Here is a 25,325-nt window from a genome sequence, read left to right as displayed (position 1 = left end):
TCCCTTCCACTTGAAAAACAAAACCTACTCCCAGAGCAGTCTTAAACCCTTTGCCAGCCAGGGATTCCCTTCTGAGCAGCTAACACTTCTATCTTATCTGAAAAGTAACTTTTGAGCATTGCAAAATACTGCTACCCCTCCCCCACTACCCTCCTCAGGACTCAGCTATACTACACTCCTATACCCTGCCAGATTTTTATATTTCAGAAATACGTTCAATTTCTTTCCGTTTCTCAGACAATTTTGTGTTCTAGTAGGATTTGTTGTTTACAAATATTCAAAGTAAGAATCTCTGTATTTCATTCAAATATAATTTTACAAGAAATTATCCAATGGTGTGTTCCCAAAGGGCAGGAGTACACATTTTGCTCAACCCAGTCTTCTGAAACTTTACAAGGTGAAAAGTATTTTTTGCCATCTACTTGAAGAGGCAAGGAGGCCTTTTGGGCTGTAGTTTTAAAACAATTGGATATGCACAGTATAAAATATACCCCTTTTTTTCTAAAAGTACACCAGAAAATGAAACTGCTGGAGCAGAGGAACATAAAGGGAAAGGGGATATAATTAAGAAGGCAAAGAGGGGGCTTAAAGAAAAAGAGGTGAAGAAGCAAAGCAGGAATACAAAGAGAAGGTCAGACTATGCAAGAAGAAAATAAAAGAAAAGCATGTTTAGCCTGGAAAAAAAGATTGACAGAAAAGCTGGAATTCATCCTTTCCTTGACCCTGCCTCTGCTAAAATCCTTTTTCATGCCTTAATCACCTTATTATCTCATCTCCTGCAATGCTCTCTGTTAAGGTCTTCCTGAGTCCATACTCATTAAAAATAAGGAAGAGCATAATGTTGCTGCTACATTACTCTTTTGCTGTAGGAAGCAGGGAGTTTCCCCATACTCCATCCTCTTCACTGGCTTGTTATTCATTGATCTTCAAATCAAATTCTAAATTGGCCTTGCCCGAATTTGTTTATTCCTTTTTTAAGTTCTCAGAAGGGGTCATGTGACACACATATAGTAAACCTCATTCACAGTGAACTCAAAGGCCAGCTATTTAATTTTTTTTATCCCCCACTCCAACATTATATCAAAACCACACACACATCACATCCATCCACTGGTTTAAGGATTTTCTGCCTACTTGCCTACTCTGAAGAAATGGAACTGACATATCTGTAAATCTTGTAGGTTGTGGGGTGGAGACATACAATAGAACTGTCATCTATCCTAAACTCATGCTTGATGCAAGAGTCAAAACTGGCTTTACCCTACCTTTCTGCCTCCTCCAACTTTGGGGCTGGCCAGAGGTGGAATTGGTCCCCATCACAAGTAGAGTAACTTCAAGCCTGCTTTAACTTACACCAACTGGAACAGTTCTCTAGTGACTATACTACAGCCCAAGAAAAATTGTAAGTATCCCCTCCTTTCCCCTACACCAGGGATGGGGGGAGTAACGTGGCATAAAGCTATCTATGCCAAATTTATACCAGTAGAGCATTCTACATCCAGGGAATCCTCAACTTCCCTTTAGGGTTGGTTTAAAAGTCCTTTCACATTACTCCAGCAGCACAAAGGGACCTTAGCAGGATCTGAAAATTTGGTCAAGAGATTTGATTGTCTCTCACTTTTAATTTTTTTCCTCTCTCTTTTTACACTGAGAAAAAAAACAAGTGAAAGGTGGTATTTTCCCCCAACAAAACAATACATTGTTTAGAATTTTTTTTGTTGAAACATTAAAAATTGCATGAAAAAAATCAAATATATATATTTTAAATTTTTCACAAAATAAAAACGTATCTGTTTTTAATTAGCTATACTTATGCAATACAGAGGAGATGGAGGTGGGTATCCGCGGATCATTTTTAGCAAATTTTGTATCCACGTAGGGCTCTAGTGGTGGGATCAGCTGATGGGGGCAGGATGCTAGTGGGCAGAGGATAGATTGGGAGCAGATGACTGGAGAGAATAGGTGGGGGTAGTGAGATCATGTATTAGAATCAGAGGATTTATAAGAGACCGATAATTCATGGGGCTAGAGGAGTAGAGGAAGTTCAGGGGACAAACGATGGATGGATTAAGGGGGTTCAATTGTGAGGGAGGATGGAACAGGGGGATGAAGAGAAAAGACAGAGATTGAGAGCCTCCAGAAACAGCAGAAGGCTTTAAGCATGTTTGGGGAGTGGAGAACAGAAACTTGTGAGAGGGATGAGCAAGACGACAGACCACTGGAACTGAAAGAGCATAGAGGGAACAGAACAGGGACCAGAGAGGAGATTAGGGGTATAAAGAATATATGGGTAGGATGAGGTATGAGACCTGGCTGAGTAACCAGGAATGAGTTAGATGCAAGAAACAAAGGGACAGGCAATTAGAAAGAAGGGGGGGTTTTGTTGTAGTTTTGTTCGTATTTTATTTATTACCAACCAGTTTTTCTATAATTCCAAATACAGAGCAGGCTACCCCCGTCCTAAAATCCAGGCATTTGCACCTGGTATTTCACAATGTGGTGAAGGATGATCCAGCCCACCTCAAACCCTCCACTTAAATCTTTATTGCTTTCTCCAGCCCCTGATTAGTTTAACTATCTCTGGGCCTACTTTTTCACATTGGCCAATGTGACCAGATTTGCAGCAGACTAAAAGTTATGTCCACCTCTAGTTATATGAATGCATGTGGTATGAGCAACAGAAACACTAGCTCACTCTAATCTTCAAGGCTTATAACCGGGGAAGTATATTCAATTGTTATGGTTAAATTTTAATCTAATATGTTGTCCAAATCTACACAATAACTAATATTTTTAAGAATTTTACAAATGGACCTCAAATCTTACGTAGGTGTATTGTTTCTGTTTCTTGCTTACCTCAAAAGGTAGCATTATTGGCGGTGGCGGCTTTTTCAGTTCTTCACATTTTCTCTTTTTACATATCCGGTGACTAGTTTTGCGTTTCCTGCAACAGCTGCATTCCTCACAATTAGTTTTCCGCAGACAAGGTTCACATACCCCACACCGTCTTCGTTTCTTTTTTTCTAACATAGGGAGCAAAGATGAATATGAGAGAGGGTAACTGTAAACTGGGTTTGTAAAAGAGGATGGTTCCGAAGCTTCAGCGGAACCAATGCTATTGCTCCTGTTGTCCTGAACTGAGTTCAAGTTTATTCCAACACTTCCTGATTGTGATGAAGAATCCTTATACCGCAGTTTTGAATCAGTTGGTGAATGCACATTTATCTCTCTGTCAGAGGTAAGAGTGGAACTTCCTGTGTTTGAGGACAACCCTGAAATAGAGCCTTCAGAGGAATGTCCAGTATTTTCTTTGAAGACCGCAGTTGTTGTAGAGATTAAGGCTTCTGTGCTTTTTTCTGTGTTTGATGATGAAATAGGGACATAACCTGAGTCCAGAACTAAAGTTTCTTTACCAATGTAATTAACAGGCTGCTGCACTGCAAGATTAACTGGTTCACAAACTGTGACCAAATTTTTTGTGTCAGATTCTGAATCATCTCTTTTACAACACAAGTCAGAATTTGAGTCAGGTTCTTTATTAACAGGCACCAAATCCAAGTTGGTTTTTATATGGGATCCAACAAACGAGCCCAAATCTTCTAAATATATGATAGAATTTGATTCAGTGGTAACTAAAGAAGCAGAATTTGAAGTGGGTTCTTTATTAACAGGCTTCAAATCTAAGTTCATCTTTACATGGGATTCTGCAAATGAGCCTGAATCTTCTAAATGGTCTTTTGTATTTATTTCAGAGGTGATTATAGAGTCAGAATGAAAAGGTGTGGGAACAAGCTCAGAATTCTGAGCAAAACTTTCATCTGAGCTGCCTGTATTGATCTTACTTGATGTCCACCCACAGGGCGGCTCTTCACACTCATACTCCTCCTCTAATACTTCTGGATTGTAAATGCTTGGTAGACTCTTTGAAGTGGAGACACTTGATTCAGGTCTCCCTATCTTTTTGTCTTGACTATCACATTTAATGGAGGAGAGCTCAATGTCTGTATCACACAGAATGTTGAGAGGAGTTAATTCATTTTGTGCTGAATCTTGTTTCAAAACCCTTTCATCAGCTTCAACTTTTTTTTCGTCCAATATAGTAAGGGTTTTTTCTAATCTTTTCTGTACTGTAACTTTCTTGGATTTTGTAATTACTGCAGTTTGGGACAGTCTATGGGAGAATGATCTGCTACGAAGAGACATTGTAAAGCCATTGACGTTTAAAGAATCCTGGTTATGAAGGAGAATATTATCTGTTTTCTCCATATTTACCCAAGATGTTCCAGATAAAGCTCTAGTTACACTACTCCTGAGAAATCTAACTGATGAGCTCAAAGGTGGTTTCTTTTCTTGTTGCTTTTTCTTTACATCATTTTTTTCTTGGATTGATGTTTTGCATTTTCCAGAACTCTCAGACTTTTTGGAATTCTTCTTGGCTTTCTTTTTCACTTGGCTGGATTTCTTTTTGCCTTCACTAGTTTTCCTTTTGCCTAACGCTTCCTTTTTGACTAATCTGGAAGGTCTGGCGTGGTGAGCCATGTCTATCAAGTAGTTGATATGTAAAAGGAGTAGTGGAAAAAATCATGGGCTCTTGAAGGAATTTTTCACTTCAGTAGAAAATTGCATACTCTTATTGCTGTTCTCTGTCATAATACAGAGTTGAATCTGAAAAAAAAAGTTTAAGATTTTTTAAATTTAATCATAAAAGTCTGTATATCAATATTATATTAAAGTCTCAGTTAATGCTAAATATTTAAAACATTGAGGCAAAAATAGGAATATTTGAGTTTTATCAAATATTAACATCTTATTAACAGAGCACTCTTTTAATTTGCATATACTCTATAGTCCTTTCAAAGTGGGAATCTTGCTAAAGTGGACAAAGAGCAAAAGACCAAGGAAACTTCACACTTTACTGACTCATTATTTGTACACAAATATATAAAAGAAGCCTCAGTTCACTTCAACTTGTCTCAAGTTAATTAACAGCCCTCCTCCCCCATATGATTCAGGACAAGAGTGTGCCTGGTTACATGTGGCTGCACAGAGGATTAAGACCCACCTCCATAAGGCCATGTAGGACCTACTCTTATCACGCCTCAGGAACAGATCACCTAATACACACATCTGCCCACCCCAAAGAAGCAGCCAGAGAGAGCTACTGCTTCTCCACCCACATGCTGGCCAGTAGACTTGGCCAGGTGAAAGGTGAGGGAAGTAACCTGTATCTAGAAAGGGGTATTCTAAGTTACTTTTCCTCCCCCGAGCCGGAGAAGAGCAGGAGAGGAACTGGGATTCTGAGTCACAATTCCTTCTGGGATGGTGTGACTACATATTGCACCATAATCAGCGCTAAGCCTAAAGCACACAATCTTGCTGACAGTGTCACATAAATACGTTATGTAGGTAGTGGTCACTGCTCCACAGACGTTAAGGTTGTTGCCGCCAATATTCAATGTAAGGCTTATCCTGCCTTCCCAATCTCCCATAACTTTTAATTTTAAGGAACTCCTGGTCTGAAGTTTTCAGTAATAAATGCAAGTCTGATTTTTAGATCAGAATTGTTTAGGGGTCAGAGTCAATATACATCTATATTTTTATCGGGCTGTCAAGCAATTAAAAAAATTAATTGCAATTAATTGTGCAATTAAAAAATTTAATCGTGATTAATCGCACTGTTAAACAATAATAGAATAGCATTTATTTAAATATTTTTGGGTATTTTCTACATTTTCAGATATATTGATTTCAATTACAGAACAGAATACAAAATGTCCAGAGCTCACTTTATATTTATTTTTGATTACAAGTAGTTGCACTGTAAAAAACAAAATAAAGTTGTTGTTTTTTCAAATCACCTAATACAAGTACTATATTGCAATCTCTTTATCATGAAAGTTGATCTTACAAATGTAGACTTGTGTACAAAAAACTGCATTCAAAAATAAAACGATGTAAAATTTTAGAGCTTGCAAGTCCACTCAATCCTACTTCTTGTTCACCAATCGCTCAGACAAACAAGTTTGTTTATATTTGCAGGAGATAATGCTGCCCGCTTCTTGTTTACAATGTCACCTGAAAGCAAGAACAAGCATTCTCATGGCACTGTTGTAGCCAGCATTGCAAGATATTTACGTGCCAGATGCACTAAAGATTCATATGTCCCTTCATGTTTCAACCACCATTCCAGTGGACATGCGGCCATGCTGATGACGGATTCTGCTTGATAACAATCCAAAACAGTGCGGACCGACGCATGTTCATTTTCATTATCTGAGTCAGATGCCACCAGCAGAAAGTTGCTTTTCTTTTTTGGTGGTTCGGGTTCTATAGTTTCTGCATCAGAGTGTTGCTCTTTTAAGACTTCTGAAAGCATGCTCCACACCTCGTCCCTCTCAGATTTTGGAAGGAACTTCAGATTCTTAACCTTGGGTCGAGTGCTGTAGCTATCTTTAGAAATCTCACGTTGGTACTTTCTTTGCGTTTTGTCAAATCTGCAGTGAAAGTGCTCTTAAAATGAACAACATGTGTTGGGTCATCATCCTGGACTGCTATAACATGAAATATATGGCAGAATGCGGGTAAAATACAGCAGGAGACCTACAATTTCCCCGCAAGGAGTTCAATCACAAATTTAATTAATATTATTTTTTTAACAAGCATGTCGTCTGGAATGGTGGCTGAATCATGAAAGGGCATTCAAATGTTTAGCATATCTGGCACGTAAATACCTTGCAATGCCAGCTACAAAAGTGCCACGCCTGTTCTCACTTTCTGGTGACATATTGAAAATAAGAAGAGGGCGGCATTATCTCCTGTAAATGTAAACAAACTTGTTTGTCTTGGCGATTGGCTGAACAAGAAGTAGGACTGAGTGGACTTGGAGGCTCTGAAGTTTTACATTGTTTTGTTTGAGTGCTAAATTTAATTAAAAAAATAGAAATTAAATAAAAAAACTTTATTATATGAACATTAAGGTTAAGTTAAACTCAGAGAGGCAGTGGTATGATGAATAGAGAACTTGTCAGGAGACGTGGGTTCTTTTCCTACTTTGCCATGAACTTGCTACATGACCTTTGGCAAGTCACTTCACTTCTCTGTCTTTCTGTTTTCCCTCCTGCCCTTTGTCTGTATTATCTATTTAGACTAATTTTGGGGGGACAGGGATTTGTCTCTTCCTATAGGTTTCAAAAGTGCCTTTCACACCCAGTGCTACTGTAATGCAAATGTTGCTAAGGGGAATTCAAGAAAAGACATCTTTAAACTAGAGCTGTCAATTAATTGCAGTTAAAGCCTGCTATTAACTGAAAACAAAATTAATTCAATTTTTTTAACCGCATTAATCGCATACCTCTGAGTGAGGTATTGGCTGCAGAGGGACCGGACAGCCTTGGGTCAGGTGCAAATCTGCCTCCAGAGGGTGGGAAGAGAAGAGGAAGTGCCTCCCATCCCGGCTCTGATGGAGAGCTAGGGATCCTGATCCCGCCATGCCCCAATGCCCCAGCCTGCCCCTCATTCTAGGGACCAACCCACCCCATGTCCCATTGCCCCCAGCCAGCCCCTCGCTCCAGGGACCAACCCCTCCCCCCAGTACCATGTCTCATTGCCCCCAGCCGACCCCCTCGCTCCGGGAGGTACCCCATAGAGAATAGGGGCCTGGCGAGCTTAGCCTCCCTGAACCAGCCTCTCCTCCCCTGCCGCATGCCGAGTCCCTGAGGTAAAATCTACCCTCCCTTACAAACAAGGGCTCACTCAGCTGAAGGGAGTCCACCAGTGTTTAATTCAGCCCCGGCAGCTCTGGGCTTGCTGCATCAGCTATGAATGTAAAAAAATTGCTTGATCCCCAGCACCTAATTGCCTGATCTCCAATACCTCTTTTATTACAAATTAAGCCCCCCTAGCTCAGTAAAAAGAAGCAATCCTGGTGAGCCCAGTAACAGAAAGCAGCCTTCCAGAAGCAAGACACCTCCCTCACCTTCCTCCTGCACAAGTCATTGCTAGCTCCCCATCCCCAATCACTGAATGCAGATTTTTAAGATGAAACTCTCTTCCTCTTCAGGCAGGAGGTGAGCCTGGCAAGCTCAGAAACCCAACCCAAGAGGAGCAGCATCAAGAATTCACCCTTCTCCTGCACAACTCACACCACTCCCATCTCCAAAATATTGAATTTCTGAGATAAAAATATCTTACCCCTTCAATAAGCCAAAACGCCTCTAAAAGGAGGAACAAGAACTAGGACTGAGTGGACTTCTGGCTCTGAAGTTTTACATTGTTTTGAGTGCACTTATGTAAAAACAAAAACAAAAAAATAATTCTACATTTGTAAATTCAACTTTCATGATAAAAAGATTGCACTACAGTACTTGTATGATGTGAATTGAAATGCTATTTCTTTTCTCTTTTTTACAGTGCAAATATTTGTAATAAAAATAATATAAAGTGAACACTGTATACTTTGTATTGTGTTGTAATTGAAATCAATATATTTTAAAATATGCAGAACATCCAAACACATTTAAATACATGGTATTCTATTAATGTTTAACAGGGCAAATAAAACTGTGATTAATCCCAATTAATTTTTTTAATGGCTTGGCAGCCCTACTTTAAACCCATTCTTTAAAAAAAAAAAATCTCAACTATATAGTGTGGAAATGACAAACTAAGATTGCTTAAACCACGGGTAGGCAACCTATGGCACGTGTGCCGAAGGCGGCACGCAAGCTGATTTTCAGTGGCACTCACACTGCCCAGGTCTGGCCACCAGTCCGGGGGGCTCTGCATATTAATTTAATTTTAAATGAAGCTTCTTAAACATTTTAAAAACCTTATTTACTTTACATACAACAATAGTTTAATTATATATTATTGACTTATAGAAAGAGACCTTCCAAAAATATTAAAATGTATTACCGGCACGCAAAATCTTAAATTAGAGTGGAGAAATAAAGATTCGGCACACCACTTCTGAAAGGTTGCCAACCCCTGACTTAAACAGTGCTGACACCAACCTTAACATTTAGTTAATGGACAGACTATTAAACAGAAACATCCCAATGAGCAACCAAATATGCTCAACTCTGCCCTTGTAAAAGAACGTTCACAATAACTACAAAGTCTATATAAACATTATCTATTCATCACATAGTTCTGTCTTAGAATGGTACATAAAAACTGTAATAACTTATTCTTATGTATACAATGGTTGTAAAATGCCTAGTCTTTCACAATCCACAACAATCAAAGATATGTTAACACTTCAAGAGTACTTGTATCATCTATGTAATATAAATTTACAGGGTTTTAGTTGTGATAATCAGTGATTTTCAACCTTTTTTCATTTGCAGATGGGGTGCTGGAACAATTTTTATAGTGGGGGTGCTGTGAGACACTGAATCAAGCTGTAAACCCTGGATATAATGGAAACTACTTCAAGCCAGGGGATGCGACAGCACCTCTAGTTCCAGCACTAAGTTTGTGGAACCCTAAACATTTTTGAATGGAGGTGGAAATCTTAGGTTGAAAACCACTATTCTATGGTAATGACCACCTTTCGCAGACCCCTTAGACACAATCTGCGGACCCCAAGTTGAGAACCATTGTGATAAATCACCCATCTCCACGGTATATAAGCACATCCAAATATCAGTCTTTTACTGATAAAATAGTTCTATGTCAGGGGTCTCAAACTCAAATGACCACGAGGGCCACATGAGGACTAGTACATTGACCGAGGGCCGCATTATTGACACCTTCCCCCGCCACCCTTGGCCCTGCCCCCACTCCACCCCTTACATGAGGCCCTGCCCCCATTCCAACCCCTTCCCTGAAATCCCCACCCCCAACTCTGCCCCCTTCCTGCCCCCAGAGAGGGCAGGAGGGGTGTGGGGCTCAGGGCAGGGAGTTGGGGTGTGGGCTGCAGGAGGGGTGCGGGGTAGAGCAGGGGGTTGGGCTGCAGGAGGGGCTCGGGGGGTGGGCTCCGGCCCGACACGCACCGGTGGTGGGGCAGGCCGCCTGCCTGCCTGTCCCCGCACCGCTCCGGAAAGTGGCTGGAACCTGGGGAGGAGGGGTACAGGGGTCTGTGTGTTGCTGTTGCTTCAGGCACCACCCCCAGCAGCTCCCATTGGCCGGGAATGGGGAACTGCGGCCAATGGGAGCTGCTGGGGGCGCTGCCTGAAGCAAGAGCAACACACAGAGCCCTGTGCCCCCCCTTCCCCATGTTCCGGCTGCTTCCCGGAGCAGCAGGGGGCAGGGCAGGCAGGGAGCCTGCCCTTCCCCCAGTGCGCGTCGGGCTGGAGCCGCTCTAGGTAAAAGCTGGGGGGGGGGGCGTGAGGAGCTCGCGGGCCGCAGAAAACAACCCCATGGGCCACATGCAGCCCCCAGGCCGCGTGTTTGAGACCCCTGTTCTATGTACACCTAATGAAACAAACATAATGAAACAAATTTACCATATGAACATAGGCTAAACATATCTCAAATCATCAAAATACGTCCACTACATTAAAACAGAAACCCCATTCCTGTCATAGCAAGCCATTAAACATGATGCTAGAATAAATAATATACACATATGCTCAATTACCCACATCTTATGTTAAAAAGGCATATAAGCAGTCCAGGACCCAACAAAATTAGAACACTACCATTGCTTTCAGTGGAAGTTGGTTCAGACCCTGAAATAGCAACATAAATCCAGAATTGGAGTTGAGGTTGTTTGAATGCTGGTGATAGAGAATTTTTTTTGTTTGACTGCATGATCTGAGTTTCAAGACTAACGTCAGAATTGCTTACGTCAGCAGATCCCAAAGCACGGTCAATGAAGCACTTGCAAGTAGTTTGCAGAAAGCTAGCTAATTAATCACAAGGTGCTGGCTCTCCCCTAGTTTCCAACAGCTTTTGCAAGCCTCCAGGCTATTTGGTTCAATCAAGAGCCCAGACTCATAGAAGCAGTTTGAAACAAGGAGCAGGCAGCATGTCTGTTGCCCTTAGTGGCCAGCGCTCTACACAGTAGTAGTAAAAGAAATACAAGCTACTTTCAGGGACCTGAGTTGTCAGCCACTAGTGTCTTCCGGGGGGGAAGAGAACAAGCCCAGCAGGAACTAAGTCCAATGAACCAAGGGAGAAGGAAACTGAACAGAAAAGGAGCATGTACAAGGAGAGAGGACTGAACAAGATGTAAGTATGTGCCGGAATGCTGGAGCAACTTTTATAGTCGGGGTGCTGAGAGACATTGAACCAAACTGTAAACCCTGTATATGATAGAAACCACTTCAAGCCAGGAGGTGCGGCAGCACCCCGAGCTCCAGCACCCAAGATTATGTGAATGAGGAAGAGGCCAGGCAACACAGAAGCTTTTTCAGAGGATCACTGGGCAACAGAGAGGAACAGAAGAGGGGGGAGGCGGAGAGATAAAAGAAGAGCAGAATTCAGTGAATCTCATATTTAAGACACTGAAAATGTATGAACAGTTTTTCACAAAAGCAGTGTCTGTAGTTGTCACAGGGATATTATGAGATCCTGAAAGGTGGGACATAGTCTCCAAGATAATCTCTCTATTAAAAAGGTATTCCACACTTTAAAAAAGTTTGAGATCTGGTTTATATAACTTAAACATTAAAAAGTATGGAAATTACAAGCTTAACAGTAAACTTAGGCTGACCAGCTCTACAGAGTTTGATCCTCCTACAAGTCTATAGGGAAAGCTCTAGAAGAAGAAATATTTCATTCATCTACAGAGTATTTATTCATCTACGGAGGAAGTAGTATTTTATTATTGTTTACCCCCTTCTAAGGCCTGGTCTACACTTAAACATAGCTGTGTAGGTAAGGGATCTGATTTTTACTGAGATAGTTATACCAGCACAAGCCCTAGTCTAGATGCAGTTCCACTGATATAAGCATTCTTTCACTGCTATATCGGTCTCCAGAGGGGTGGGATTTGGGGTTTGCTGCTTTCACGATGACAGCAAAGATAAAGTGGCAAAATGTTTAAGTACAGACAAGGCCTAAGTGGCTGCCTACCCCATTCCTCTGCAACCAATCAAAGCTGGCTGGATATATTGAGGGGACTGCCTGATACCACAGCATGTGTAGTAACCAATACCCCACACACATACATGCTGTTTGTTTTTTTAAAAGAGCTGCAAGAATTCCCTTCCCCCTTACAGCCAGATACTTTGGACTAACTCTGCATCTCCTCCTCCCCCCACTCCCACTAGTGTAGAATGTGAGAGAGGACTCCAGGGTTAACTTTCTGAGGGCTGGAGGGGTGCGTGAAGATCTCAGTTTATCTCCTTGCTGCAGCTGGTCAGTGGGGGAGGCTCAGACTACTGTTTTGCACTCATGCACACCCCAATCACCACTTCAAGAGAGTTCAGGCTAGATACTCCATCATTTTGCATGGGACCAAGACAAGAAGATTTCAGTGTGTTCCTCTTTGCAAAGATTCTGCTGAGGAAGGAGAGAAAAGCCAAGAGACCCACACCTCTCCCATTTCTTGAAGGCAAACAAGGGAAGATTCTAAAAATAAAAGATCATGGAAAAAAGGCTTAAAATGCCCACAGTAGGGGGTAGGGGACAGAAGGTGAAATGCTGCAGGTTTGATGTGGGGAAAGAGTTAAACGGTGGAGGGGAGGGGGGGGAATTATGAAATGCTGGGATGGGAAGGAGAACAGAATGAGAAGTGAGGGGTGGGGGAATTCAGGGATGAAATGCTTGGGTGAGGAATATAAAGAGGGAGCAAAGGATTAAATGTTGTGTGGAGAGGAGGTGAGATGATAAAATAGTGGGGGAGGAAGAAGCAAACACAAACAATGGGATGGTCAGTAAAAAGTGATGAACTGGAGGGTAGAAGTGGGAAAGAGCAAGCCAGAAGTAATTGATATTTCCGAACAGAAGTGGACTTGAATTGTTAGAAGGGGTATGTTGGGACAAGCGGAGAATGGATTGGGGAAGGAGGAACACATCCAAGACTGGACTGTGAAGGACAACAAAGGGCAACACACTCTCATGCAAGAGGAGAGGAATTAGAAATTTCTGCCCCACTAGGACTGCCTACACCCACTTCCTAGGATTGCCAGATATCCAGTTTTCAACCAGAACGCCAGTTCAAAAAGGGACCCTGGCGTCTCTGGTCAGCACAGCTAACCGGGCTATTAAAAATCCAGTTGACAGGGTTGGCAGGCTCCTTACCTGGTTCCGTGTGGTTCATGGAAGTGGCAACACGTCCCTCTAGCTCCCAGGTGCTAGGGCGGCCGGGGGGCTCTGCATGCTGCCCCCGCTTTGTGCGCGCCGGCTCAGCAGCTCCCATTGGCCAGGAACCACAGCCAATGGGAGCTGTGGGGGCAGCGCCTGCATGCAGAGGTAGTGTGGTACGTGCACCACGCAGAGCCACCTGGCCACCCCATGCCTAGGAGCCGAGGACCATGTTGCCGCTTCCAGGGAGCTGCCCAAGGTAAGCGCTGCCCAGAGCCCAAACCCCCTCCAGCACCCCAACTCCCTGCCCAACTCAGAGCCCCCTCACACCCTGAACCCCTCATTTCTGGCCCCACCCTGGCCCCCAGCCCAGACCCTCCAACACCCTGCCTCAGCCTCCTCCCACAGTCCAAACCTCTCAGCTTCACTCCTCAGCCCGGAGCCCCCTCCTGTGCCCCAAACACCTCATCCCCAGTCCCATCCCAGAGCCTGCACCCCCAGCCAGACCCCTTACCCCCTCCTGTACCCCAACCCTCTGCCCAGCCCAGTAAAAATGAGCAAGTGAGTGAGGGGAGGAGAGAGTGAGCAACAGGGAGGGGGAATGGAGTGAGTGGGGGCGGTGCCTCAGAGAAAGGGCAGGGCCTCAGAGATGGGGCAGGGGCAGGGCAAAGGTGTTCAGTTTTGTGCAATTAGAAAGTTGGCAATCCTACCACTTCCTGCTATCAGACCATTGGGAAAGAAACTGGCACGTGCTCCTCAAACCACCAGGGCCCCTACTAGCAGCCAGTGCCCACACCAAGGGAGGAGCTGGAAAATCCTGCACATTCAGCAAGTGATAGTGATACAGCAGAACCTCAGAGTTATGAGCATCTCGGGAATGGAGGTTGTTCAGAACTCTGAAATGTTTGCAACCCTGAACAAAATGTTATGGTTGTTCTTTCAAAAGTTTACAACTGAATATTGTTTCAAAGCTGTATTAAGTCTTTACTATGCAGAAGAAAAATGCTGCTTTTAACCATCTTAATATTAATGAAACAAGCACAGAAACAGTTTCCTTACCTTGTAAAAAAAAATTTAAACGTTTCCTTTATTTTTTTAGTAGTTTACGTTTAACACAGTACTGTACAGTATTTGCTTTATTTATTTATTTATTTAGGTCTCTGCTGCTGCCTGATTGCATACTTCCTGTTCCAAATTAGGTGTGTGGTTGACTGGTTAGTTCATAACTCTGGTGTTTGTGACCCTGAGGTTCTACTGTCAACAAATGTTTACAAATTCATATTCCTCTGGTTTATTGCCAGATGTCACATATGTAAACATGATTTATAATTATTTCTGTTTAATGATCTGGTGTTATGAGTAAGCACAGATTAGGGATTTTTTTTTTATGCATAAAGTTTTATTTTAACCTGTCAGTGTTCCTTGCACTGCATTAGTGACTCTCCCTTTTCCAGCAATGAGCTAGAGACAACTCATCCAATGCTGTTCCTTGCATCAGATAAAAGGGTCTCATGGAGAGTGGCATATGGCATGACCTCTCAAGGGCAATTTAATGTAACTTTACATCATCTTAACTTTTGTAGCAAGTAAACAATCTAATTTCAAAATGTTTACACTAACTAGTCAATGTCCAAATATAATGGGTCAGTCTAACAAATTGTCAGTTTTAGGACCATGCACAGAGATGTAAAGCTATTCTGCTGACTCACCTGGCAGACAAGACCAGATGGGTCCTATTGTCTCCATTCCAGGAGCAGTAAAGGGCTTGAGCCTGAAGTAGAAGGAACTAGAATGGGAACAGAGGGTCCTGTAGAGAACCATTCTAGAATAGACCACTACAGGTTGAAGCTGGTTTGTTATTTACATTAAAAATAAAGGGGAAAAATGAATGGTTTAAGTTTTAACTATATCCTTTCCTTGTGTACTATGCTAGGAGCAAATGCCAGATACTTACAATTACAGCCTGCTCTTCTTTATACTAGTATAAATGTGGAATGATTCCACTGATTTAAATAATGCCCCATATATAAATATAACAATGCTATGAAGCTAACCAAGAGCTAATTCTTCTAGTCCTTACTTAGGCAAAACTCCTATTGAGTTCCATGGGAGTTCTGTTTGAGCAGCAGTTGCTGGATTTGCCCCCAAATCACAGGCAAGCTGTTAAAAAGCCATATATTTTTTAATTTACTTTAATTCTTCATATAATATAAATATAAAAAATCCTCCACATACTATTTTCTTTATACTAGAGTATTAGAAGTAGTATGTTTGTTTATGACACTCGTGTTTTTCTAACAGAATCTTTTAAGAGGAGAAAGAGAAATTGGAAGCATTTAAAAAGATGTAGGTTCTTTAAATTATAGCAGTCTTTTAATGACATCATGAAAGAGAGCAGTGACCCCTCCAAAACACATCTGCAAGGGAGAAAACAATGTGTACCATTCAGGCAAATAACCAGAAACAATCACAAACAATGTAAGGACTAGGTTAGGACCCTAATTTTACCATGCTTGGATGCACTAATGAAACAACATTTTGTTTCTGTGTATACATATGTTTTTAAAAGTCAGAGCTTTGCATGATGGGCAAAAAATACCTAGGAAACTTTCATATAAACTATCTTTTAAAAATCCAGGTACATAGTATTATGGACCAAATTCAGATTTAGGAACCTAGGAGTTGCCATCCTGGATCAAACCAAAGGTCCATCTAGCTCAATATTTTGTCTCCAATAGTGACCAGCACCAGATGCTTCAGAGGAAGATGTAAGAATTCTGCAATACATAAAAAAAGCCATACTGGGTCAGACCAAAGGTTCATCTACCTCAGTATCCTGTCTTCTGACAGTGGCCAATGCCAGGAGCCCCAGAGGGAATGAACAGAACAGGTAATCATCAAGTGATCCATCATTTGTTGCCTATTCCCAGTAAGCAAATGTGGGAAAATCGGCCCTCACATTATATCTCAAGCTAATTTCTAGCAGTTAGCAACTGGCTTAAGCCCCAAAGCATATGGTTTTGATATCCTTTCCAAGACTTTTGTTAGCATTTAGTATCACTCTGGATGTTCTTGTTACTGTTAGCCATATCAATGTCAAATCTCTTTTTAAATCCTGCTAAAGTCTTGGCTTCAACCTAATGTGGCAATGAGTTCCACAGTCTAATTATGTCCAGGAGTAGTGGTGGTGAAGAGTTTTTTCCTTTTTATCAATTTTGAATTTGCTATCTTCTAATTTAATTGACTGTCCCCTTGCTCTTGTGTTCGAGACAGGGAGAACAGAAGCTCTTGATCTGTCTTTTCAGTACCAGTCATTATTATGTCTCCTTTCATTAGTTTCTTTTCCTAAGGTAAACAATCCCAATCCGTTCAGGCTCTCTTCTTATGAGTTTTTCATGCCCCTGCTATACTCGTTACCCTTCTCTTCTAATTCGGCAATATTCTGTTTGAGATGGGATGACCAGTCCTTCATAGTATTCCAGATGAGGCTTCATCACTGACTTACATCATGACATCATAATTTCCCCATATTATTCTACACGAATACTCCAGATTTGGTGTAAGCAGCCCAATCTGAATTTGTTCCTAAAATGTCTAATAGTGTAACTGCAGAAATTGGTTAATTAAACTGTTTACAGACTTTACTGTGTGCACAATGAATGAAGCACTGTGGGCAATGTGCACTGATGAATCAATCCTTCTCCCATAAAATCCATGGCAAAAAATAACTTTGGCAGATGCTAGATCAGACACCAAAGTCCTGATCCCGAAATCTGTTCTGCCCTGATGCAAAGGTCTACCATGTGGAGCAGCTTGTAGGATCACATCCTGGGTGAGGCAAGGCTGCTTGATTCCTGGCTCAATCCTCCAAACTGCTGAGCACCTTTAATTCTGCAGGACTTCAATAGGAGATATGGGCACTTAGCATTTTGCAAGATTATGCCCTCAATCCACAATTTACAGTATGCACAGTGAATGAGTCTGATAACCACGCTTGTCAATATTTTGAAAATAAGACCATCAAAAGCCTTTCACAATTTTAGCTAAATAGGTATGAATGATAAAAAGGTTGGAAGACATGACAGCTAGATGGTGCCACAAGAACAAAAAAACCCTCTTAAATATTGGCATAAAGTCATTTTAAAATGTGTACACTTTGTGTGCATGGTCTGGTGCATTCTCACAAGAGGTGTGCAGCTCTGCCTTATTCCATGTTCAGTACAGTCAACCTTTGCTCCTAATGTTGTGAAATTGTACTAAAAAATGGTACCAACTGCTCTATTGGCCCAAAGTAACTTTTAAAGGCGCATCACTCAAACTGAAAAGTTATTACTAAGATAGTCCAAAGCACTTTTGAATTAACTGTTCCCCTCTAAAACATAAGTTTTTTTACCCCACGCTACTTCTGCACTAAAAATATTTAAAGTTGAAATGTTGCATGTGTTTTCACAGAAATTGTTTTTCTGCTTAAAAAAAAAAAAAGTGGTTGAACCACTTTAACTAAACCGTAATAAAAAAAATTAACCTTCAGGCAGAGACTAAGCCTGGAGAAATTCAGTCTGAAAGGTGAGTGTTTCGGAAAGTAATAAGTGACTAAAAACAGAGCTTAGAATGCAAATGCTTAGACAAACATTCACAGTTGTGAGCAGCATGCCGGCTAAAATAAAACACAATCAATAAAAACTTCAAAATATTATAGATTGAAGGTTTGTGTTTGCTGTGAAGAGCTCTCAAATGTCACAGAATTATTTTGTACACCTCACTTTTCATTTCATTCTTTGATTACCTGCTTTACATGATCAGTCCATCCTTATAGACCCAAAATATGGTCTATCTCCTGCCTGAGAAGGACTAGACATGATTCCCTTCAGGTCACATCAGCGCTACTCCTCAGCTGCATAGAGAGACAGCTGCTGTTGCCTTTAGGGCTAACTAGGCTATTTCTCCAGGTCCGTCCAAACAGAGAAGTAAACTGATTTTGATTGACTTCAATGGGAGCGTAAGGAGCGCGGCACCTAACAGGCTTGGATTCACAGAAGAATTCCTAAAGCCAGAATAAATCTTAGCTTAAAAAAAAAAAAGTTACTGAAATCAACCAGAGTGATCTGTTATTTAGAAGTCTTCATTTTTATATAAATTTTGTTAAGTTTAATTTCTCCGTTGGCTTTGAAGTTTAAAAAGACACAAATCTACAAGTCATTCTTTTAACCAGTGTTTTTACTAAAAGCATTTTAGATGCGTCATATTACAAGGGCATATTTGTCCAGTTTGACAATTTCCTAATTTTATATTAAGATTTTTAAAATTAGAGACATTAGGCCAAATTTATTCCTGGTATAACACCATTGACAAGTTTGTTTACACAGCCTGATTCTTGTAGCTCCACGTGCATGGTGACATCAGCGTGCTCATGCCCTGCTCTGGATGCCTACATGCACACTTCCTTCTACTCCTTAAAGGAATAGTATCTCATTAAATTGAACAGCTGTTATGTACCCAGAGATACAAGTGATGTAATACATTTAAACACCACCACAGATGTCAATTTGTAACTAGTCAAATTTATCCCTAGTGTAACTCCACTGATTTCTGCTATGTTACACCAGGGATGAATCAGGCCCATTTTTAATAGCATGTCTTTTTGAGATAGTAGAGATGTAAATTATAAGTATGTTAACCTCCGCCCCCTCCCAAACAAGCCACCTGGCCCCAATCAATTTTATCCAGTAAACTACCCTACTCCCTCCAAATTACCTGAAGACCAACAGTAAACTGTCTGTACCAGATCTCTCCCGAGACTTGACAAACCATCATCAATTTAAACCTCCGGATTCCTACCAATTCACCCAGTCCCCAACTAATCTGCCTCAGTTTATTTCTCCAGGTGAGAACTCAGCAGCCCCTCCTCAAGGCCAGCAACAAACTTGTGAGAGGAGGCCCAGTCTTCCTCCTTTTCTACTAGCAAAACACCATTCTATGGGAGATATTTTTGGTACTCCCCCACAACTGTTTGTGAGCAGCAGCAATAGGAACTACTTTCTTGTGACTTACAATTATGTGTGGCAGGAGGGCCTATTCCCCTACTGACCCTCCATCTCAGCATGTATTCTAAGTGTCTCAATGTGAGGGGCCTCGCTGGCCACATAAGCAAATGGCTGGCTCACTATGCTCATGTTTTTAGGAGTCTCTGGAACCAGCCCTACAGGCAAATTGCTATCCTTCTCCAGTTGCCTGTACTGTGATGGGCTCTTAAAATGAGAGGCCTTGTTGAGCACAAGGGCAAAGGATTTGCCCTTTCCAGTGAGTGCTATGGGATGTGTTATTGCAGTGTAAAATACTTGCCAGCCCCCAAAACAAGCAGCGGGCCCTGCTCCTACTCAAGGCATACCTGGGGATTTATTTTTGCAAGAGGTAGAAAAAGTAGTCAGAGGTGGTCCCAGGCTACTATTGTAAATCTTCTCATGCAGAGAGGAGCCAAACAATGGGTCAAATTAGGCTTTCACTTACAGTGATGTAAATCAAGAGAGACTCCATACAGATCCATAGAGTTACACTGCTGTAAATCTAAATGAACAGACCAGAATTTGCCCCAGGGCTTTTAAAGAGAAAGACAGAAAAGACCAAAAAAAAAAAAATTTTTTTTTAGTTAGATTAAAACCTCCAAACCCACGTTAAAGGCAACCTCCAAAGGATGCTGTATGGCCGTTCCTTTCTTTTTAAAAGGCACACTAGAGCCCAAACTCCTGGTCAGTGTCCCTTTAATTGTTCCCTGCCTTTCCATGGAGGTTTAAAGCAGCTTTGCTTGCCTGGCGGGTTTTTCCAGGCAGGCTCTAGTTAGCTGCTGTAGCGCAAACAAGGTAGCAGCACAGGCAGAGCCCGGACTGTCTCAATCGCTTAGCCAACAAACTGTCTTTGATTTAAATACACGCCAATATTTATTTTTCCCCCCAAACGTCCATGCAGAGCTCTACCGCCCCGTAAGAGAACTGCCTAGACAGCTTACCGACTAGTTGTAAGTTTTACGAGCTGCTTGCCTGGGTGTCCCTGATTGCACTTTCCACGTCTCTCCTAGGGAGGCTGCAGCTAAACTTTGCAACTATCGAAGAAGTCGTTACTATACTTTAACCAAGCCACCAAAGCGGACATGAAACAGGCTCCATGCATTAAAGGGGGCTTCGCCGCCGACTCGGGCGCGTTAACGGCTCCGGGAATTGATTCCAAATACATACCAAGGCTGTTGCATTGTCGGTAGGATACTAACAGGAAAGGGCGATCCGTGCGTGGCTGGGCGAGCCACAGCTGGAGAGGAGCAAGTGGAGTTCCATGGCTCGTGCGGCGCGGCGTGTCCCTCCAAGCAGCCAGCTCGGAGAGCAAAATAACCCCGCGCGGAATATGGATACCCAGTGGCACTGGGGAGTAAAATATGCGGCTCTCCGCGGACGGCTAGCCTCTCCCCAGGCCAGACCCTCTGGGAGGGAGGCTCGGCTATGCTCTCGCTGGACCTACCCCTGCTAGTAGAAAGCAAAACGCGAGCTGGATCCCCCTAGCTGGAGTGGGATTCCTTGCCCTGCCCTCCCTGGCCTCTTTAGGCAGGAGACTGCCCTTTCCCTCTCTCATAACAGGAGACTGCCTGAAGGAGAAATTAGCTGAGAATACCATGTGCAGCGCAAATGCTCCCATAATACAAGAGATGCCTTCAATAAAAGCTAAATTGACCAATTCTTTACAGAATCATTAGGAGGAGAGATGGAAAAGACCTATTTGGTCCCTCCGGGACCACTGCAGGTTTGTCTCCTCTCCCCTGGACTTTGTTTTCTAACCAGAAGTTTGCCGTCAGCGTATATGGGCTTTAACCTAAAAACAGACACTGAAAATAATTTTAGACCCAATGTTTTGGCTTTAGGTTTTAAAAAACATGCGAAACAAATTATTCTATTAATTATGGAGTGACCGGTCATGGTTTCATAATTAAAGTTCATCACCTCTTAGTAGGTGATGCCCAATGTGCCTGTACAAATCATTAATTTATTAGATCCCAGGGGTTCAATGTTGGGTTGGTATTCACGATGGTGTGATTGTTGGTTTGTTGGTTTTAAAACATTGACCTATTATTTTTAATTCAAACAAGGAGGGAATGTGCACATGCCTATGAAATATGCATCTGTGTGTACATGGCCTATAGTAGAACCAGCATCATAATGACACACTCATCCATAGGTGCTCAATTAGTCACTCATAGAGAAAGAGAAGCTGCTACCATTCCCTCCCCATCCAAAGGAGGATACGCAAATATGCTGAGGGAGTTGGAAGAAAAATAAAAGCTCCTATTGAGTCCCCACCCCCAATGGAGAAAAATAAGAAGCTTCTCTGGTAGTCCCACTCTCCCCATAAATCCCATATGCCTCCATGTTAGTCTTCACTGCACACTTTCCTCTACAGCCAGTGCAGAGAAAACTAAAACCAAGGTTAGCTTACAAAACAACATACTCAACAAGCTGGTTACATCAAAGCGGGGTGCAGCCCTGCTCACTTTTCAATCAACAATACTAGGACTTTGCTACTCCTTAGTTGAATGTACTCGTGCAGCGTGGACATGATCCCCTCACACAAAGAAGTTAGACCCTGTACTTAACAGCATGCCGGCTGCTATATTAAAGAATGCCTTAAATCTAGTCACATCAACAGCCTCTACATTCCCCCAGGTACTGCTCCTTCTGCTATAAGGCAGGAAGTTGCTAGTAGAGTCAAGCACACAAGGCAATGCACAGATCCAACACATCCACTATATGATATAACTTGGACACTATGTCGACTGAAGTCACAACAAAGTTTTCTTACCATGGTTAGACCCCTGACATTGTCAACCAAACAAGAGTTCAGTTATGGCAAACAAGAGTAGAGAACAACCCTGTAGCCTGAGTACTCCACCTCCCACTAGTTGAACATCTACCACCCAGTGCAGACCAGCCCTGGACCATATAAAACGTCTTAATCAACTCCTCTCTGGAGTTGGCCAGTCTGTTAATAAAAAATTCATGGCCCATGGCCTATGACTTATACTACAAATACCTGTGATTAAATCTTGCTGGAAGTGTGTGGTGGGCCACTGCTCGGGAGTGCATTGGGGGAGGGGGTCCGTTGCTGGGGGAGAGCGAGGGAGGGCGTTGCTGCGGGGGCCGCCTGGGGCCAGCGGCACCAGCTGCCGGTGGCTGAGGACCGCGGCTGCTCAGGGACCGCTGCCAGGGTCCCTGCTCCAGCCGGCCACCCGGGGACTGCTGCTGGGGGTCACCAGAGCAGCAGCTGGTGTGGCTGTCCCCAGGGCCATTTCAACAGCGGCTCATGTGGGTGTCCCAGGGGCCACCTGAGCAGCCGGCCCCGGAGCCAGCTGCTTGGGCAGGCCTGGGGTCAGCCACACTGGCCCCTGCAGAAGTCACAGAAAGTCATGGAATCCGTGACTTCCGCAACCCTCGTGACAGACACGGAGCCTTATACATGTGCATAGATGTAATAAGAGGCAGTATGAGGACACAACAAGAAGACTCTCCTCATGCCTCTCTCCACCCAGGAGAAGAAACTTCAGACAAAACTGCCCACTACTTCCCAGAGACAAAAAGAGCAAGAAAGTGTGACTGGAAGTAAGAGCAAAGTCAGCCCTCCCAAATCCTTCACAGTCAGTCCTGAAGAAAGACTGATGCCATGTCTACACAAGAGTCACTATAAAGGGGTAGCTACAGTGCTGCAAATGCTTCCTACAGCGATGGAAGGAGTTTTTCATCACTGTAAATAATCCACCTTTCCAAGTCTGCACTGCAGGTTAATTGTCAATTTAACTTTTAAGTGTATATCAGACCTTAAAATATTCCTTAAAATATGGAGATTATTTTGTAGGTGGAGTTTGGAAGGTGCCACCCCCCCACACACCCAATTTGATCCTTCTAGAAAGACTGTTCTTGTGGAGAAGTAGACCCCAGGACCTCCTTCATTGCAAAAATTGTTCTTGCTAAGGGAAGAAAGAGAGCCTTGAGCTGCTTCAGAGGGTAAGTCTACACTGCAACATAAGCCCAGGATTAGTGGGAGTCAAGTCCACAGACCCTGGGTTGTAGGACCAGGGCTTGAGCATCCACATTCATTGGTGACCCCAGGTTTACAATTTCTGGACTCAGACCCCAAACCTGGGAGACCAACATCCACACAGCAGTACACTGACTCAAGTCAAACCACCATATTCCAAACTTCCCAGTGCCTTCCCAGCTGTGGCCGCTCTAGTCCCTGGTTTGTTGTGCAGTGTGGAACAACCTGACTGTACTACCATACGTTCCAGGAAGTTGTCACAATCCACAAAGTTCCCAATGCATCCTGCTGACCTGTCTTTTGGGTCTATATGGTCTTGGCAACCGCAGCCAGCAACATGGAGGAGTAACCATTTGAAGATCTTCTTTTGCTTGTGTTTTTGTTCCTGTTTCAGCAAACAGGCAGAGTATCCATGAGACACTGGTGGACATTCTGGTGGCATTTTCTAACCTATCAAAGACTCCTGATGGAGAAAGAGGAGGAGGATTACAGACATGGAAGATTTGAACTGGCTGATGCTCCATGTGACTCTTGGTATCGCCACTATGTAGACCAGCCTTTCTGGAGCAGGGCAACAAGCACAGACTTGTGGGATCACATTGTCATGCAGACTTCAGATGACCAGCAGTGGGTACAGAACTTTTGCATGAAGGAAGCCACATTTCTGGAGCTTTGTGAGCAGCTTACCCCCATCCTCCAGTGTCAGGACACACAAATAGTGGCTGCTTTGTAGGTTGAGAAGGAAGTCTATAATTGTTTGGAAGCTGGCTACCCCAGACTGCTACAAATCCATTGCTAGCCACTTAAACGTTGGAAAGTCAACTTGGGAGATATCATAGCTACCACTGTGTAACGATTTGGGTGATTTACCCAAAAGTGGTGGACATAAACAATATCCCTGAAGTAATTGCTGATTTATGGATGTCAATGTGGACTGCACTGGAAGAGTTAATGATGCCAGGGTTTTCTGATTATCAAAAGTCGACATTCATGGACAGGCTGGGACACTATTGCCACTAACTGCCATTGTCATAAATGGAGTTACTGTCTGGGGGATCCCACGTAGCCTCTTTTGCCTGGCAAAAAAAGGTTTAATTACACTCTCAGCTTGTGTAGAATGGTGGCTGAATGTGTGTTCAGCTGATTGAAATCCTGTTGGTGCTGTCTGCAGACCCATTTGGATTCCTATGTCATCAATGCTGTCTGCATTATTGTAGCTTCCTGTTTTCTTCAACAATCTTTGCAAAGACCATGGTGTGCCATTTGACTCTGAATGGACCTATGACAGTAATAGATTGTTGAACCAGTACACTCAACCAGAAAGTGCACTTATCACAGCTGCGCAGGAGGCACCTGGGCAATACAGATCAGGGACACTCTGTGCTTTTTGGCGCCCCCCAAATCTTGGCACCCTAGGCAACCGCCTACTTTGCCTTAATGGTAGCACTGGCCCAGTTGACTGCCATACATTGTACTTGTGAACAATATAACTGCTTATGAAATGAGGGTGATGGGGATTGATTCCCATGCATTGTACTTGTGAATGAGATGACTGCTTATGCAATGGAGAGAGGTATGTGTGGCAAGAATTGTGGATTTAAATTATGGCGTATGGCTTGAGGTAGATAAAAGTATTAAGAAATAGTGATTGGATTCAACTTACCAGTTGTCCCTTATCGTGTGTTTATCTTTATTATTTGAAATACACTTTATATGATGTGATGCACTAATGGTAATAACATTTCTTAGTAAAATAAAAGTCTTTAGTTATGAACATGAATTAGAAAAAAATATATAAAACCATTGCCAGCCCGCCATTAGCATACCAAAACACCAGTAATAAGCTAACAACAAAACCAGTAATAAAACAAAGTGCATAAACCAAACATTGAACAGAGAAACCAGTGCCAACAAATAAACCCCTACTATTGCATGTCCCATACCACCCCTTTCCCATCTTTCCACATGTAGAATGCACTTGGTGCTGTTGCGAAGGGGTGGAGACATTCCGGGGGGTACTTGTCTGCAGAAGAGTGAAAGTATGTAGGGAGTATGGGGTC

The 25,325-nt window shown here is 42.7% G+C and overlaps 1 protein-coding gene across 1 annotated transcript in view; it reads right to left on the bottom strand.

The window, feature by feature from the left end:
• TET1 (tet methylcytosine dioxygenase 1) overlaps nt 1-20,689 on the bottom strand; it is a 152,509-nt gene extending 131,820 nt beyond the window's left edge. The window contains exons 1-2 of the mRNA XM_034777768.1: nt 20,424-20,689; nt 2,857-4,665 (exon numbers count right to left, since the gene is read on the bottom strand). Of these exons, the coding sequence (XP_034633659.1) occupies nt 2,857-4,539 (1,683 nt within the window). The 5' untranslated portion in view covers nt 4,540-4,665; nt 20,424-20,689. The remainder of the gene's footprint in view (nt 1-2,856; nt 4,666-20,423) is intronic.
• Nucleotides 20,690-25,325: the final 4,636 nt, after the last annotated feature.

The sequence above is a fragment of the Trachemys scripta genome, chromosome 7 (genome assembly GCF_013100865.1).
Source record: "Trachemys scripta elegans isolate TJP31775 chromosome 7, CAS_Tse_1.0, whole genome shotgun sequence".
NCBI lineage: Eukaryota > Metazoa > Chordata > Testudines > Emydidae > Trachemys > Trachemys scripta.
The sequence above is the reverse complement of the archived record's forward strand: the minus strand, read 5'-3'. Positions and strand labels throughout refer to the sequence as shown.